Source organism: Crinia signifera, chromosome 8, assembly GCF_055691185.1.
Source record: "Crinia signifera chromosome 8, ASM5569118v1, whole genome shotgun sequence".
In the NCBI taxonomy this organism is placed as follows: domain Eukaryota; kingdom Metazoa; phylum Chordata; class Amphibia; order Anura; family Myobatrachidae; genus Crinia; species Crinia signifera.
Window position 1 is genome coordinate 64,481,908 of NC_139224.1, and position 14,917 is coordinate 64,496,824.

The 14,917-nt window shown below is 41.7% G+C and overlaps 1 protein-coding gene and 1 pseudogene across 1 annotated transcript in view; one reads left to right on the forward strand and one right to left on the reverse strand.

The window, feature by feature from the left end:
* The window catches only part of GUCY2C (guanylate cyclase 2C), a 140,049-nt gene that overhangs the window by 25,755 nt on the left and 99,377 nt on the right, over nucleotides 1-14,917 (reverse strand). The window contains exons 20-23 of the mRNA XM_083158185.1: nucleotides 8,282-8,419; nucleotides 6,511-6,599; nucleotides 3,754-3,845; nucleotides 2,999-3,157 (exon numbers count right to left, since the gene is read on the reverse strand). Coding sequence (XP_083014311.1) covers nucleotides 2,999-3,157; nucleotides 3,754-3,845; nucleotides 6,511-6,599; nucleotides 8,282-8,419 — 478 coding nt within the window. The remainder of the gene's footprint in view (nucleotides 1-2,998; nucleotides 3,158-3,753; nucleotides 3,846-6,510; nucleotides 6,600-8,281; nucleotides 8,420-14,917) is intronic.
* LOC146028990 (5S ribosomal RNA) lies at nucleotides 14,235-14,354 on the forward strand (annotated as a pseudogene).

A 14,917-nucleotide genomic window follows, 5' to 3' on the forward strand; every position in this document is an offset into this window, starting at 1 on the left:
TCCGAGCTGCGATTGGTTGACTGGCGCCGCCGACCCGCCCCCCCTCAGCAATCCCGGCACCTGCTGCCTCCTGCCCTGCCTGCTCGCCCGGTCCCTGCCGCCAAGCGTCACGGGCGGTGAGGCCGGGCGGCGGGCTGACACAGAGTCGTACCCCTAGGCTATGTCCTCCGGCTCCCCAGGCTCCTGTCACTGAATTGCTGCTGCTGCAGCTGCTGCTCGGTCCGGCTTCCGGGCAGCTCAGGCAGCGTAGCAGCACTGTCTGTCAGTGACACACTGTACAGACCCCTCCCAGTCCCAGCGGCAGCCAGAGTCACCTGTCTCTGACCCCCTCCCTGGCTACAGCAGCGTCACTCATCAGCCTTCCCAAGCGCTGGCTGTAGCCTGGAGGTGTAGCCAAGGTGTCTTGCTGGCTGCCGCCCGTGCCTTATCCTGTTATTGAAGGTGGAGCGATTTTTAGTTCTTTTAAAGCTAAAAAAGTTCTTACAATAAACATAGAAATATGCTTGTTTTTTTGGTGAATTCGTGGAGCCTGAGGGGGGTGTGGGGGGGGGGGGGAGTTAATATCTGGCTTCTTCTGCTGCCCTGGCCTGCTGTGCTGTATATATCTTTATTTATGCTGTATATATCTATCTTTATGTATTTATCTTTATTTACAGCTGACAGCATGTTATATAGCGCAGCAGATTCTGTTACAGTGTCTTATATAGCGCAGCAGATTCCGTTACAGTGTCTTATATAGCGCAGCAGATTCCGTTACAGGTTGTTATATAGCGCAGCAGATTCCATTACAGCGTCTTATATAGCGCAGCAGATTCCGTTACAGCATCTTATATAGCGCAGAGGATTCCGTTACAGCGTCTTATATAGCGCAGCAGATTCCATTACAGCATTTTATATAGTGCAGCAGATTCCGTTACAGTGTCTTATATAGCGCAGCAGATTCCGTTACAGCACCTTATATAGCGCAGCAGATTCCGTTACAGCGTATTTTATACCGCAGCAGATTCTGTTACAGTGTCTTATATAGCGCAGCAGATTCAGTTACAGTGTCTTATATAGCGCAGCAGATTCTGTTACAGTGTCTTATATAGCGCAGCAGATTCCATTACAGTTTCTTATACAGCGCAGCAGATTCCGTTACAGCGCCTTATATAGCGCAGCGGATTCCGTTACAGCGCCTTATATAGCGCAGCGGATTCCATTACAGTGTCTTATATAGCGCAGCAGATTCCATTACAGTTTCTTATATAGCGCAGCAGATTCCATTACAGCGCCTTATATAGCGCAGCGGATTCCGTTACAGCGTCTTATATAGTGCAGCAGATTCCGTTACAGCGCCTTATATAGCGCAGCGGATTCCATTACAGTGTGTTATATAGCGCAGCAGATTCCGTTACAGTGTCTTGTATAGCGCAACAGATTGCGTTACACCATCTTATATAGCGCAGCAGATTCCGTTACAGTGTGTTATATAGCGCAGCAGATTCCGTTACAGTGTCTTATATAGCACAGCAGATTGCGTTACAGCGTCTTATATAGCGCAGCAGATTCCGTTACAGTGTCTTATATAGCGCAGCAGATTGCGTTACAGTGTCTTATAGAGCGCAGCAGATTGCGTTACAGTGTCTTATATAGAGCAGCAGATTCCGTTAGTGTCTTATATAGTGCAGCAGATTGCGTTACAGCGTCTTATATAGAGCAGTAGATTCCGTTACAGTGTCTTATATAGAGCAGCAGATTCCGTTACAGTGTCTTATATAGCGCAGTAGATTGCATTACAGTGTCTTATATAGCGCAGCAGATTCCGTTACAGCGTCTTATATAGCGCAGCAGATTCCGTTACAGTGTCTTATATAGCGCAGCAGATTCCGTTAGTGTCTTATATAGCGCAGCAGATTCCGTTACAGTGTCTTATATAGCGCAGCAGATTGCGTTACAGTGTCTTATAGAGCGCAGCAGATTGCGTTACAGTGTCTTATATAGAGCAGCAGATTCCGTTAGTGTCTTATATAGTGCAGCAGATTGCGTTACAGCGTCTTATATAGAGCAGTAGATTCCGTTACAGTGTCTTATATAGAGCAGCAGATTCCGTTACAGTGTCTTATATAGCGCAGTAGATTGCATTACAGTGTCTTATATAGCGCAGCAGATTCCGTTACAGCGTCTTATATAGCGCAGCAGATTCCGTTACAGTGTCTTATATAGCGCAGCAGATTCCGTTAGTGTCTTATATAGCGCAGCAGATTCCGTTACAGTGTCTTATATAGTGCAGTAGATTGCGTTACAGTGTCTTATATAGCGCAGTAGATTGCGTTACAGTGTCTTATATAGCGCAGCAGATTCCGTTACAGCGTCTTATATAGCGCAGCAGATTCCGTTACAGTGTCTTATATAGCGCAGCAGATTCCGTTAGTGTCTTATATAGCGCAGCAGATTCCGTTACAGTGTCTTATATAGTGCAGTAGATTGCGTTACAGTGTCTTATATAGTGCAGCAGATTCTGTTACAGTGTCTTATATATTTCAAATGTAACATGCCAACACAAGTAAGCCACGCCCCCAATTCATTACCGGGAGGAGGAGGGGGGGGCGCAAAATATGCCTTTGCTCCGGGCACCATGGCACGTAGCTACACCGCTGGCGGGGGCTATCGTTGCACTGACTTGCCTTACCCTCCACTTGCCACGACGTCTGTAAACGGGACCTGCAGATCTACCTGTCTGCGGTCCCAGCGCTCCTCCTGGCTCCTACTGCAAATGAAAAATTTCTCTCACAAAATGGCCTCCCCCTTACAGCAGACAGTTTTTGAGGATGCTAGAGGAGGTGGCAGCCAATGTGTTTTTCTTACTTAGTATCTGCCCTCTCTTTCATGCATCTGAGAGATACCACTAAACTGATAGAGTATCTTCCAGCATGTACAACTGTGTAAATATATGTGCTAATAAATGTGCTAATGCAGAATACGTCATATTGGCTGCTAGACAGAATTGTACACTCACCCTGGGAGTAGCATAAAGTTCAAGCGGTCTGCGCGGTCTCTTTCAGCTTTGTACAGTTTGGTGCGCTCTTCCACTAAATGCTCCAAGTTTTTGGAATAGAGTTGCAACCGCCGTATTAGGGTGTCCATGTAATTCTCATTTGTCTCATTGTGAAAGTTACTGAAGGCAAAAAATATATATGAATTATTATGACGATAGGGAACAGATAATCACAGAAGCTTAAATATGTCACAGGGAGCTTTTAAATGATCTTTTTCGCAATTTCTCTTAATAAAAATCGATCAATGTAGGTGTGAAAATGTGTTTTCTAAAACCTTTGAACACATTCCACACTTGTCATAAAAGAGTTCTTTGCAACACAGAACAATCTATGATTGACTAAGGTCCATAGCATCATTTCCCCAAAAAATCCAATAGTTACTTGATACCTGTAGTTTATCTGTTGACTGCAATGTAACAGGGTAGCAGTTTGGCCAACCCCACGCCTGAGCACATGACATAATGTTGCACAGAGAGGGCAGCACAACCAGAAGCAAATAGTGAGGCACTGCCCGAAGTTCCTGCTGCTGTACTGACAGCAGGGAACCTGCTAGGAGCATCTGAAGGACGCTCTGGCCAGCAATGCAGCTGCCATACCGCAACCTGCTATTTGGAAGCAAAAGCCGAGGTGCAGCAACAGTGCTGCCTCCAAAGTCCTGTGCGACAGCCTATCCCCATGTCAAGTTATCTGGAACTGGGAGAGGGAAGAACAGTACCTAAAGATTTTTGCCAGGGTGCTTTCAATTTTCTTGAAGTCTGGTCTCTTCTCAGGATCCTCCTCCCAGCAATTCTTTACCAGAACATAAACCTGGAAAATATACCATTGTGATTCCAAGTGAGAAGAAGTATATATAGTATGTGTAAAGTCTATTCCTCTTTTGGAACAATTAAGCGAGTCAAAGAAATACAACAATAGCATTTCTGAGTTTTTCATGTTTTTTTCATGAATCCTGTCGCTTTAAGGAATCTTCAAATTAACTGTACTTGACTTAACATAAACAGGAAAGGTCTATAACCTCCTTTTCCCCAATTCTAAAAAAAATGGCAACATACTGTATATAGACATGCCAGTCTAAGGGCCTTATTCTGGTTGGTGCGGCCGGGCCGTACGCGTACGTCCCGGGGTTTTTTATGATCTGCGCATGCGTACATTCGCTAATGCGCAGGCGCGAACACTCCACAACGCTTACGGACGGGTCTCTACGTGCGAAAAAACCTATACGCGAGTGTACGGGCATTGGGGGCGGCATAGGGGCGTGATGAGGGGAGCGGCCGAAATAATGAGGGAAAATGGGCGTAAATATGGGCGTACACGGGGGTGTGCACCAAAAATGAGCGGTGCTACTACCGCACGATCGACTAAAGCACCGTTCATTTCGGACACAAAACAGGCGGCCGCCAACCGCCATCTCAAACCACCCCTACAGATACCGCATGCCAGCGTGCGCCTGGGTTTGCTAATTTACGCTGATTACTACCAAACAAATACACCTGAATGTAATAACCAATGCTGCAGTCTATTAAGTCCAAACCATGATTTCACTACCTGCAAGCCACACACAGCACTCAAACACATTGGAAGCTTATCTTTCTATACTTCTCTTTATTTAAAGGTTTGTTTAATTTAAGGTAAGAATCTTTTTAAGACCTGCTTATATATGCTAAGGTAGCTATTTGTTAAACAGTTAGACACATTCACTACGTGCTTTCATAGACTTTACACAGTAGCACACTCAATCTACACAAGTCGACATGTGTCAACGTGTTCACTCTAATACAAACATAGGTTTTGTATTTATGATACAATAACATAAACCACATCTAACACCTACAAAGGATGTTTCAGCAATGTTTTAAGCCCATGGCCACTATTTTGCACATTAATTAATTCAATCAATTAATTAATTTTCATAATTATAGTTGAAAGGCAAGATTTGCAGGTCCATATATGTGAAGGGTATGCCAGCGTACACGGACGTACGCTCACTCTCACGAGCGGTGACATAAGCGGAGTTTTCTATTGAAAACAATAGGGACCCGTCCGTGCAAGCTGGCGTACGCTCAGATTTCCGCAAGAAGTCGGCGGGAAGACGGACGAGAGACGTCCATAAACGGTGGCGTACGCTCAGTTGTACGCCAGTTGTCGGAGTGTAAGGGCTGGCCCGTCCGTGTACGTTGGCGTACGCTCAATTGTACGCCACTCCCCTTTGACGTTGTTTCTGGCCGTACGTATGCGGCTGAGTTGTGGGTGGACTTAACCCCAACGGCCGCGTACGGATAGCGTACGTTAATAGCGAACGTACGCACGTTTGGCCGCTACGATCAGAATAACCCCCTAAATGTATCACATAAGGTGCCATACTGTTAATAAGCAATATTGCAACTAAATGAATAAAACTATGTTGCGCATAAAATTCTGACAGCATTAACACAAACCAAATATACTAGAGCAACCACTAAGGGTAAAACACACACGATGGATACCGTACTAACTGTGTTCTTTTAGGAATGTTCGTACCTGTTTTATAATAAAACGGCAATGCACCATCAGGCGCCCCCTCTGTTAATTTCCTAGACCGTTGTGCCAAATGCCCGTGGGATCGGGCAACACATTGAGTAGCTGCAGTCTAACTTCTTTGGAGTAAAATCAGAAGAACCCAATTAAGGGTTAAGGACGGCAGGTGTCAGCGCACCAGTATCACCACTGTCGTTTATATATAGTATTCAAAAGTAAATAAAGGTCTCAAATATTTATATTCAAGCAACACTGATAAACCCAAAACCTTTATTTCACCCTCCTCTATGAAGTCCAGAGGTACCATACACCTGCCACTTCTCGGAGATAGAAGTCGCATAAGATTTCCGTTGAACTGCCTGGCAGCTTCCCGGGTAGCAGGATCACATACGATATATTGTATGCGGTCCTTTTGCCTATGATGTAAAGGCTGCGGGATCCGATACATTTTTAATGCAGCCCTTGCAATCTAGGGCTCTGATCTGATGTGCATGGGACCACGCTTTGGATCAGAATTGGAGGTGAAACACATGCGATTGGACACTTTTTACCCGATTTCTCTGTCCAATCCATTGAAACAGCTCAAAAGGACAAGGATCACAGTAGTGTATGGGTACCTTAACTCTTCTGCTCTCTCACAATTACTAGGCACATACTGTAGATCACATAAATCCAACATCAATCATAACTGTATTTATTTCTTATGCTGTTATGCTATTTATTGTGTTTCCAAATGTCAGTATTTATTGTACTAATCTGCATTATGTTATGTATTGCGTTAATTACTAACTTAAACTTATGTTATATTATTCCCCCCCCCCCCACAGAATAGGGGTAATTTTTTAATTTTTCTAAAGATTGACATTGTGCATAAACTGTAAATTTTAAAATTTTTACCTTTATTTGAAACAAATGATAAATGTATAGCTTAGAATGAAATGTGTCAATATTTGCGCACCTCTATCTCCCGCTCTTCCGCTGTATCCAGGTAAAGGTCTGGTCGGAATGGATAATCTCCCTTCAATTTCTGAACTCTCAACATTTTTTCTGTATGTTGACCAGTGCAAAAATAAAACATGACAACAGAATAAATATGATTCTAACAGTAAATAACTGAATTAATTTAGGTCATATTTTTGTTATATTGTATACAAAAAAACCTATATTTTAACATTTCAGTTCTCATTACACACATCACATATCAGACTTAAGCTATATACTGTATGACCGCATAACATTTTTATTTTATTTAACTACTAAAACTAGTGGACTCCTTGCTGGTAGCCCCACACTTCCCAAAGTACTCATTCCCATTTAGTTCATCCCTTTGTTGAAAACACTTTCAGGATAGAGTATATGTGTATGGGCATTCTGCCCCTACTGACTCATACTTTACTTGAGTGTGTGTGTGAGCAAGCCGAATCACAACTTCAACAAAGACGTATAAGGCTTAACAGTGATTACAATGAGCAGTCACACATCTGGACAATCACGGTATGAATGACAAGTCAAGTGGCTGGGCAGCACTGGCTAAACGGGGTTATTTGTCCTGTATTCTTATATTAATTTACCGCCAAGATTGACTTAACACTCTAGGGTCCACATGAAATAAAGTCAAATTTAGCAAAAGCACAGTTGACCTTAAAATTAAAGATGTGCAGGATCTGATTAACTTGGTTCTTATTGCTAAATTTTCGCTAGTTCAGATTTTTTCAGCAGTCACATGTTTTGGAAAGCCAATAAGATCACGCTATGAGAACCGAGTAAAGCCCCATACACACTAGGTGATATTGTTAACAATATTGCTCAGAAAGGGCTTTTGGAGAGATATTGTCGACAATATCGCCTAGTGTGTTCCATGTCGTTAACTATGCGCACTCCAGCGCGCTGTTAATGACTCCCTCCCTACCTGCAATCCCTGCTGTCATTGAGCTATATAAAGCACTCAGCCCTGATTGGCTGTAGAGGTCTCCATGGAGACGCTTTCAGCCAGTCAGGGCTGAGTGGCTTCCCCTTATTTCCACTCCGGGAATGCTGTTAACAACTCCCTCCCTCCCTGCAATCCCCGCTGTAATTGTGCTATAGAAGCACTTAGCCCTGATTTGCTGTAGGCGTCTCCATTATTTTATTTAAGAATATGAAGTTAATGTAAATGCAGCTCGTGGTGGTGGGCTCCCTTGTGGTCGATAGTCTAGGCCCACCACCATAATGTACAGTAATTATTTTAAGTAGACACTCACTTCGCCCTAGGGACTCAGTGGTGAAATGTATGCCGAACTTAGCCCACTCTTACCAAGCTAAGCTCGGCATGCATTTCCCAACCAAGTCCCTGGGGCAGAATGATCGTCTACATAGCAAAATTACTGTACAACATGGCGGCTGGCAGCGACTATCAGCCACAAGGGAGCCCACCCTTATGGAGCTAAGCTCTGCATACTGCACACAAGTAAGTGAAAGCAAAGGCGAAAAGTAAATGGCAATGGCGCTTCACATATGTATCCGTGGCACTGTACTGTAGTTCTCATTATTGGAGTAATCACCACCCAGCTGCAAAGCATGGAAATTACCAGTTTTTGCATGCTTTCGCCATAGTAGTCATTAGTGCGCCATAGCGTAACATTTCTCATGGCCTGACAATGAAGCCAGGATGGTGGGCCAACAGGATAGATTAGAATTGCTACATCTGCATGTCTTGATTACATATACATAACTTATCAGTCTAGTTTTACCTTTGGGATCATGGCAATGTTCTGTGTAAAATGTATCTTTCCGTAAGATAATTTCTTGAGCTATGATTCCATAACTATAGACATCACCTTTTTGAGAAACCCCATCTTGGCGTAGGTGTTCTGGGGACATCCACAGGTCTTTGTGAAAAAGAGAAATAGATTAATTAATTTATTTAAATTTATTAACAGTTTCTTATAAATATTTATTTACAGTTTCTTATATAGCGCAACAGATTCCATTGCGCTTTACAATAGTAGAGGTAAGAGGGCCCTGCTGCAAGCTTACAATCTGTAGGGATATAGGAGGGAAACACAAGGACAGGCATCAGTAATAGCATAGAAGTCCCACTAAGTTGCAAGTCCAGAAGAAAAGCTATATAATACATAAGTGCCTCAGAGGGTTATGCGTGTAGAACTTAAATATGATAGGCTTGCCTGAAGAGGTGAGTTTTCAGGGAACACTTAAAAGTTTGGAGGCTAGTGGAGAGTCTTATTGTGCGTGGAAGGGCATTCCATAGGGTGGGAGCAGCCCGAAGAACGTAAATTAATAGTGAATGGGAGCTAGTGATCCGTGCAGAAGAGAGACGCAGATCTTGTGCAGAGAGCAGTGGTCGAGATGGGAGATATTTTGTGATAAATACAGGTTGAGTATACCTTATCCGAATATCCCTTATCCGAATTATTCCGAAAACCATACATTCCAGAAAGTGAAAAAAAAAAATTTTTTTGTTAAAAACTCACTAGGGACATCTGTAACAGCACTACTGAGGACATGATATGTAACTGGCACTATATATGTACAAGAACATGATTGCTTGGCATTCAAATTCAATATCTGAGATAGTACACAAACTTTTTTCATGTTCTTGAAACCTTGTTTTTTGAACAAATAAAATATATTTGTGTGCATTTCATGTGTTTGATGTGTTTATACAACATAAATGCAAGATACTTCAAAATACATCATTGAAATATTAAAATATTCTGAAATACGAAATAATCCGTTATCCAAAATTCTCCTGGTCCCGAGCATTTTGGATACGGGATACTCAACCTGTAATGAGATATAAGCTGGTGCAGTATGGTTAATAGCTTTATATACAAGTAGAAGTGTTTTATATTGAATACAGTAAGATACAGGCAACCAATGGAGGGACTGGCAGAGCGGATCAGCAGACGATGAGCATCTTGCAAGGAAGATCAGCCTAGCAGCAGCATTTAAAATGGATTACAGTGGTGAGAGTCTGTTCTTGGAAAGACCAGTTAGGAGACTATTGCAGTAATCAAAGCGGTATATATTGAGTGCATGGATAAGAGATTTAGTAGTGTCTTGTGTGAGATACGGTCGTATTTTGGATATGTTTTTTAGATGCATGTAAAATGATTTGGAGACAGACTGAATGTGGGGAAGAAAAGACAGTTCAGAGTCGAGGATGACCCCTAGGCAACGAGCTTGTGAGGTAGCGTAGATTGTCGAGTTGTCAACAGTTATGGAGATATTTGTTTGGGGGAGGAGGAAGGGGAAGGGGAATTTTTGAGCGAGGTGGGCAGTCGGCTAGCGATGATGGCTGTTTTTTAAGCCATCATCGCTAGGTGTGTATGGCCGACACGGCTGCCAGGCTGAAAGCTGAGAGACTCCCTCCCTCCCCCTGCTCCCCCATTCAGCGCCCTGCATACTCACAATTTCAGAATGTCCCGTCTCTGCACTCGCCACGCTTCGGGCTCGGTGGCTCGCTGCGCTCACCGCACTATATAAAATCAACTCCATGCCGACGTGGATAGTGGGGGTATGAAAAGGTCGGGCGGATGCGTTCCGCCACCCCTTTGCGGGGCACGCTGCGCTCGCCACGCTTCGGGATGACATGGATAGTGGGGGTGGGGGGGTATTGTATAGTACATTAAATGCCATTATTAGATGTAAAATCGGATCCGATATCTGATCGCATCGCATGCCATACAATAATGGTATGCGATGCGATTTTTTTATCGGACGCGATTTTTGTAATGTATTCACTGACAGAGAGCAGTGAATACATTACATAGGAAAATCGCATCACATGCCATACAATAATGGCATGCGATGCGATGCAATATCAATCAATCATATCAATACGCAGAATAGGCTACTACGCAAATGCCGTAGTGGGCGCCGTGCTAGGAAACAAGTACCCAAAATAGTATTTAAAAAGTAAATAACATTATGGCATTTTTTCATCAATTGCGTATATACACAAGTTATAGATGCATGTGCTTTGTGTGGCGTAATATAGTACACTTTATGTATATTTGCTGAGCATGCACATTAGGGTATGTCACTGGGAAAAGCCATAATGCACACATACCTGCATTCTATTATAGACTGGTAGGACCCAGTTGAAACAGCTGTCGGGGCCGCTGTTATAACTCTTGTACTTATGGAATAAACCACATCTTTTTTCTTCACTACTCGTGTGCCGGTTTGGACTCCTTCCGTAGTGGGGGGGTAAGTGTACTATATATATATATATAGCGGGAGTCCGGCACACACGATAGCGCCTCAGCGCTGTACGGAGCAATACTTCACCGGGTGCCTTCACTGTAGAATGTAGATACTTGCAGTTTTGGAGGTGCGGCACTCACAGTTAAAAGAAGAGGCAGTACGCTCATTCTGGTTACAACGTTTCAATGTCGTTTATTTCGACATTTTCTAAATAAACGACATTGAAACGTTGTAACCAGATTGAGCGTACTGCCTCTTCTTTTAACTGTGAGTGCTGCACCTCCAAAACTACAAGTGTATATATATATATATATATATATATAATATGTGTGTGTGTCGTCGAGGCTGTGCACTCCCAGCTTACAGCAATACTGTCTTGGTGCCAGCTGCAGGATCTCCAATCAGGGGTATCCAAACATACAAGTACACTGACGTGTAAGGCAGTCACAGCAGCACGTTGGTATCAACAAAAGACCATAAATAGCAATCAGCTATGCTGAGATTGCTATTTATGGTCTTTTGTTGATACCAACGTGCTGCTGTGACTGCCTTACACGGCAGTGTACTTGTATATATATATATATATATATATATATATATATATATATATATATATATATATGTATATATATGGCATTGTTTGAAAGCTGGTATTACACGATAGTAATACCAACTTTCCTCAGCAAAGCCATCTGTCTTCAAACACAGGTACTTATTGATACCTTGCAACTGCCCAAGGGCAAGGTGAAAAATTGGAGCAGATTCTCCAATGCACCGTACCAACAAAGAAATTATCAAAGACAATCCAATCAAGTAACCAGAAACAAAATGAAAGTTTATAACTCCCCGAAAACACCACAACTCAGAACATTCAACCGTTACACACCACTACAGAGACTAAAATCCACTGGGGATGATTTTTTATCCACGGATACAGCCACCAGGATACGGGAAACCACGAGAATAAGCGTCAAGGAGGACGTAAAACTAGCATCCCCCCTCAAAAGAAGATTTGTAGAAGAAGAGGAAAGAGGGGCGGCAGGAGGGAGAGACCCCAAAAAACGGATCATCCAGTAAAATCACAACCCAAAGGAATTTTTAACCTTTCTAAACATACACTGAGTGAGGCAGAAACAACACTTCTAAATAGGGGCTTATCCTTTGCCCCAACAGGAGGGATGAACAAATTTGAAACTTATATAGATTTGAATAAATTTGTAAGAAAATTGACATTAAAAAGACATTTCGCCAGGAAAGAAAACGCCAGTATCCAGAACTACGAGAACCAATCAAAATCAGGATTAAAACCAGCATCTAAATACTATCCCCTAGAATCAAAAGGGAATAACATTGGGATATTCTACGATTTAGTCAAGAAGGACCTTTGTGAAAAAGAGATAGAACCCATCGCACACAAGAATCTATCAAACTCAGAGAGAGAAGCATTGAAGAAACTCAAGGATAACCCAGATATTATCCTAAAACAAGCTGACAAAGGGGGAGGTTTGGTCATTATGGATCGGGAGGCCTATGTACGCGAAGCAAACAGGTTACTGAACGATAAGACCTCATACATGACTCTGAAACAGGACCCAAAAGAAGGTTTCATTGAAGAACTCAGAATACTACTACTACAAGGCCTACGGGACAAAATAATAACCAAAGAAGAGTATCAATACCTTATGAGGTCCAACCCCATCACCCCTATATTCTATTTCTTGCCAAAGATTCACAAATCTTTAGTCGATCCACCAGGACGCCCAATAGTGGCAGGAATAGATTCCCTGACCTCTAATCTCTCAGAGTATGTAGATATCTTTTTACGCAAATATGTGATGAACCTACCTGCATTTTTAAAAGATACAACCTCAGTTTTAAATCTTTTTAGAAGCTTCACATGGAAGGATTCTTTTTATTGGGCCACGATAGATGTCCAGTCGTTGTATACATGCATAGAACATGAAGTCGGAATCAAAGCATGTAAAGAATTCCTGGAGGAGGATGACACAATCACCCCTCAACATAAAACTTTTATTTGTGACATCATGATGTTCATTTTAAGTCACAACTATTTTAAGTTTTTAGACCAGTTTTTTCTACAGAGATGCGGCACAGCGATGGGCACTATCTTTGCACCAAGTTTTGCCAATCTTTTTATGGGGTACTGGGAAAAGCGTTTTATCTACACAGACCATGCTTTTAAGGACAATGTCAAGTTTTACAGAAGGTATATTGATGACATTTTAATCGTGTGGGAAGGTGATGAAGCTATGTTTTCCGATTTTTTAAAATACATCAGTAATAATCAAATGAATCTCAAATTCACCTCGAGCATTAACAAAACCCAGATCGAATTTCTAGACCTGATACTGGTAGGTGAGGGTACCGAAGTGCACACAAAGAATTTTATCAAGCAAGTGGACACAAACAGCTACCTCCACTATAAGAGCAACCACTTACGGAAATGGAAGGAGAACATCCCGTTCTCCCAGTTCAACCGTATTAAAAGGAATTGTAACAAGGAAGAAGAATGTGCCACCCAACTTGAATTGTATAAACAAAGATTTGAAGAAAAAGAATATCCCACCGAAGTTTTAAATAATGCATTATCCAAAGTCAACAATATCCAAAGAGATGACCTACTAAAATATAACAAAAAAGAAGAGAAAAAGGAAACAGTGTCTTTCATCACTACCTATAACCAACACGAATTTAAGATTAAACAGAGCCTTAAAAGACACTGGAACGTACTCCTGATATATCCCACCTTGAAGGACATCTTACCGCCCAACCCCCAAGTTATATTCAAGAAATCTAAAAACTTGAAAGATATTCTAGCACCAAGCCTTCTAAAGAATCCACAAACAAACACAGGAATTAAGTGTGTAGGCTCCTACAAATGTGGGAAATGCAACATATGCAAATTCGTTCATCCAAACAGAAAAAAGTTCACCAATCACAATAACACCAAGGACTACACCATCAAAGATTTCATCAACTGCAATACAAGCTCAGTAATTTATCTTCTGGAATGCCCTTGTAACCTGAAGTATGTAGGAAAAACCAAGAGACCGCTAAAACTGAGGATCCAGGAACATAACCGAAATATCAAGAACAAGATAGACAGCCACGCCATCTACAAACATTTTGAAAGTCACCATAACGCTAATCCTGATGGACTAACCTTTAAGGCAATCGAACTGGTCAAAATGGGACCTAGAGGTGGAGATTTGGCGACAAGATTATCCCAGAGAGAAATGTACTGGATCTTCGAGTTGGATACCATGCATCCACAGGGTTTTAACGACAGCTACGAAATAGCACCATTCTTATAAGGTCCAAACGTATCACTACCATTTTTTTACTGGCACTTCTCCTAACTTTTGTACACTCTTTTAAACTCTTTTTTAAACTATTTTTTAAACTACTAATAAAATAAAGTTTCTAAACATCTAAAAGATTGTCATCGTATTTATCTACAGTCATACCACACTATGTGACGCCCAATCTCGTCCGATCTTGGAAGCTAAGCAGTGTTGGGCCTGGCTAGTACCAAGAAGGGAGACCCCTTGGGAAAACCAGGTGCTGTAGTGACAAAAATGACGACCGACCATGATGTTAATATATAATAGCTGTCCTAACATATCACAAATTCTTCTAATCTAAACCCACACTATTAATTTATTCTTATCTACTAAGTACCACTAACTCCTATAAACCAATCCTCACATATTAAGCACCATCCATTTCTACATATACCACAGCTAGAAAACACATGTATATATGCACATGTAAACTAAAATATTATTTAGTCCTCACGTTCACTTTTCTTTTCTTTCCAAATACACCTCTTATTTTTAAAATGAATTTTGGAGAAATCCCGTAATTCATGTACTAATACTTAGCACATTCTCACTGCATCAGAATATAAGTATGCAGCTTTTTATCTAAAGTATCCGTCAAAATTGTAATATTCTCACTCTTCATTGTTTTATAAGCACTAATATGTGCAACACCTCCTAAATATAGTTTTTACTATAAGTATCCACGATCCCCCCTTTTTTTATATTTTTTATTCTTATATTTGTATTGAATATATCTCTGTTTCAGTGCCTCCACAAAGATGGCCGCCGCATTATATTATATTATGATTTTTA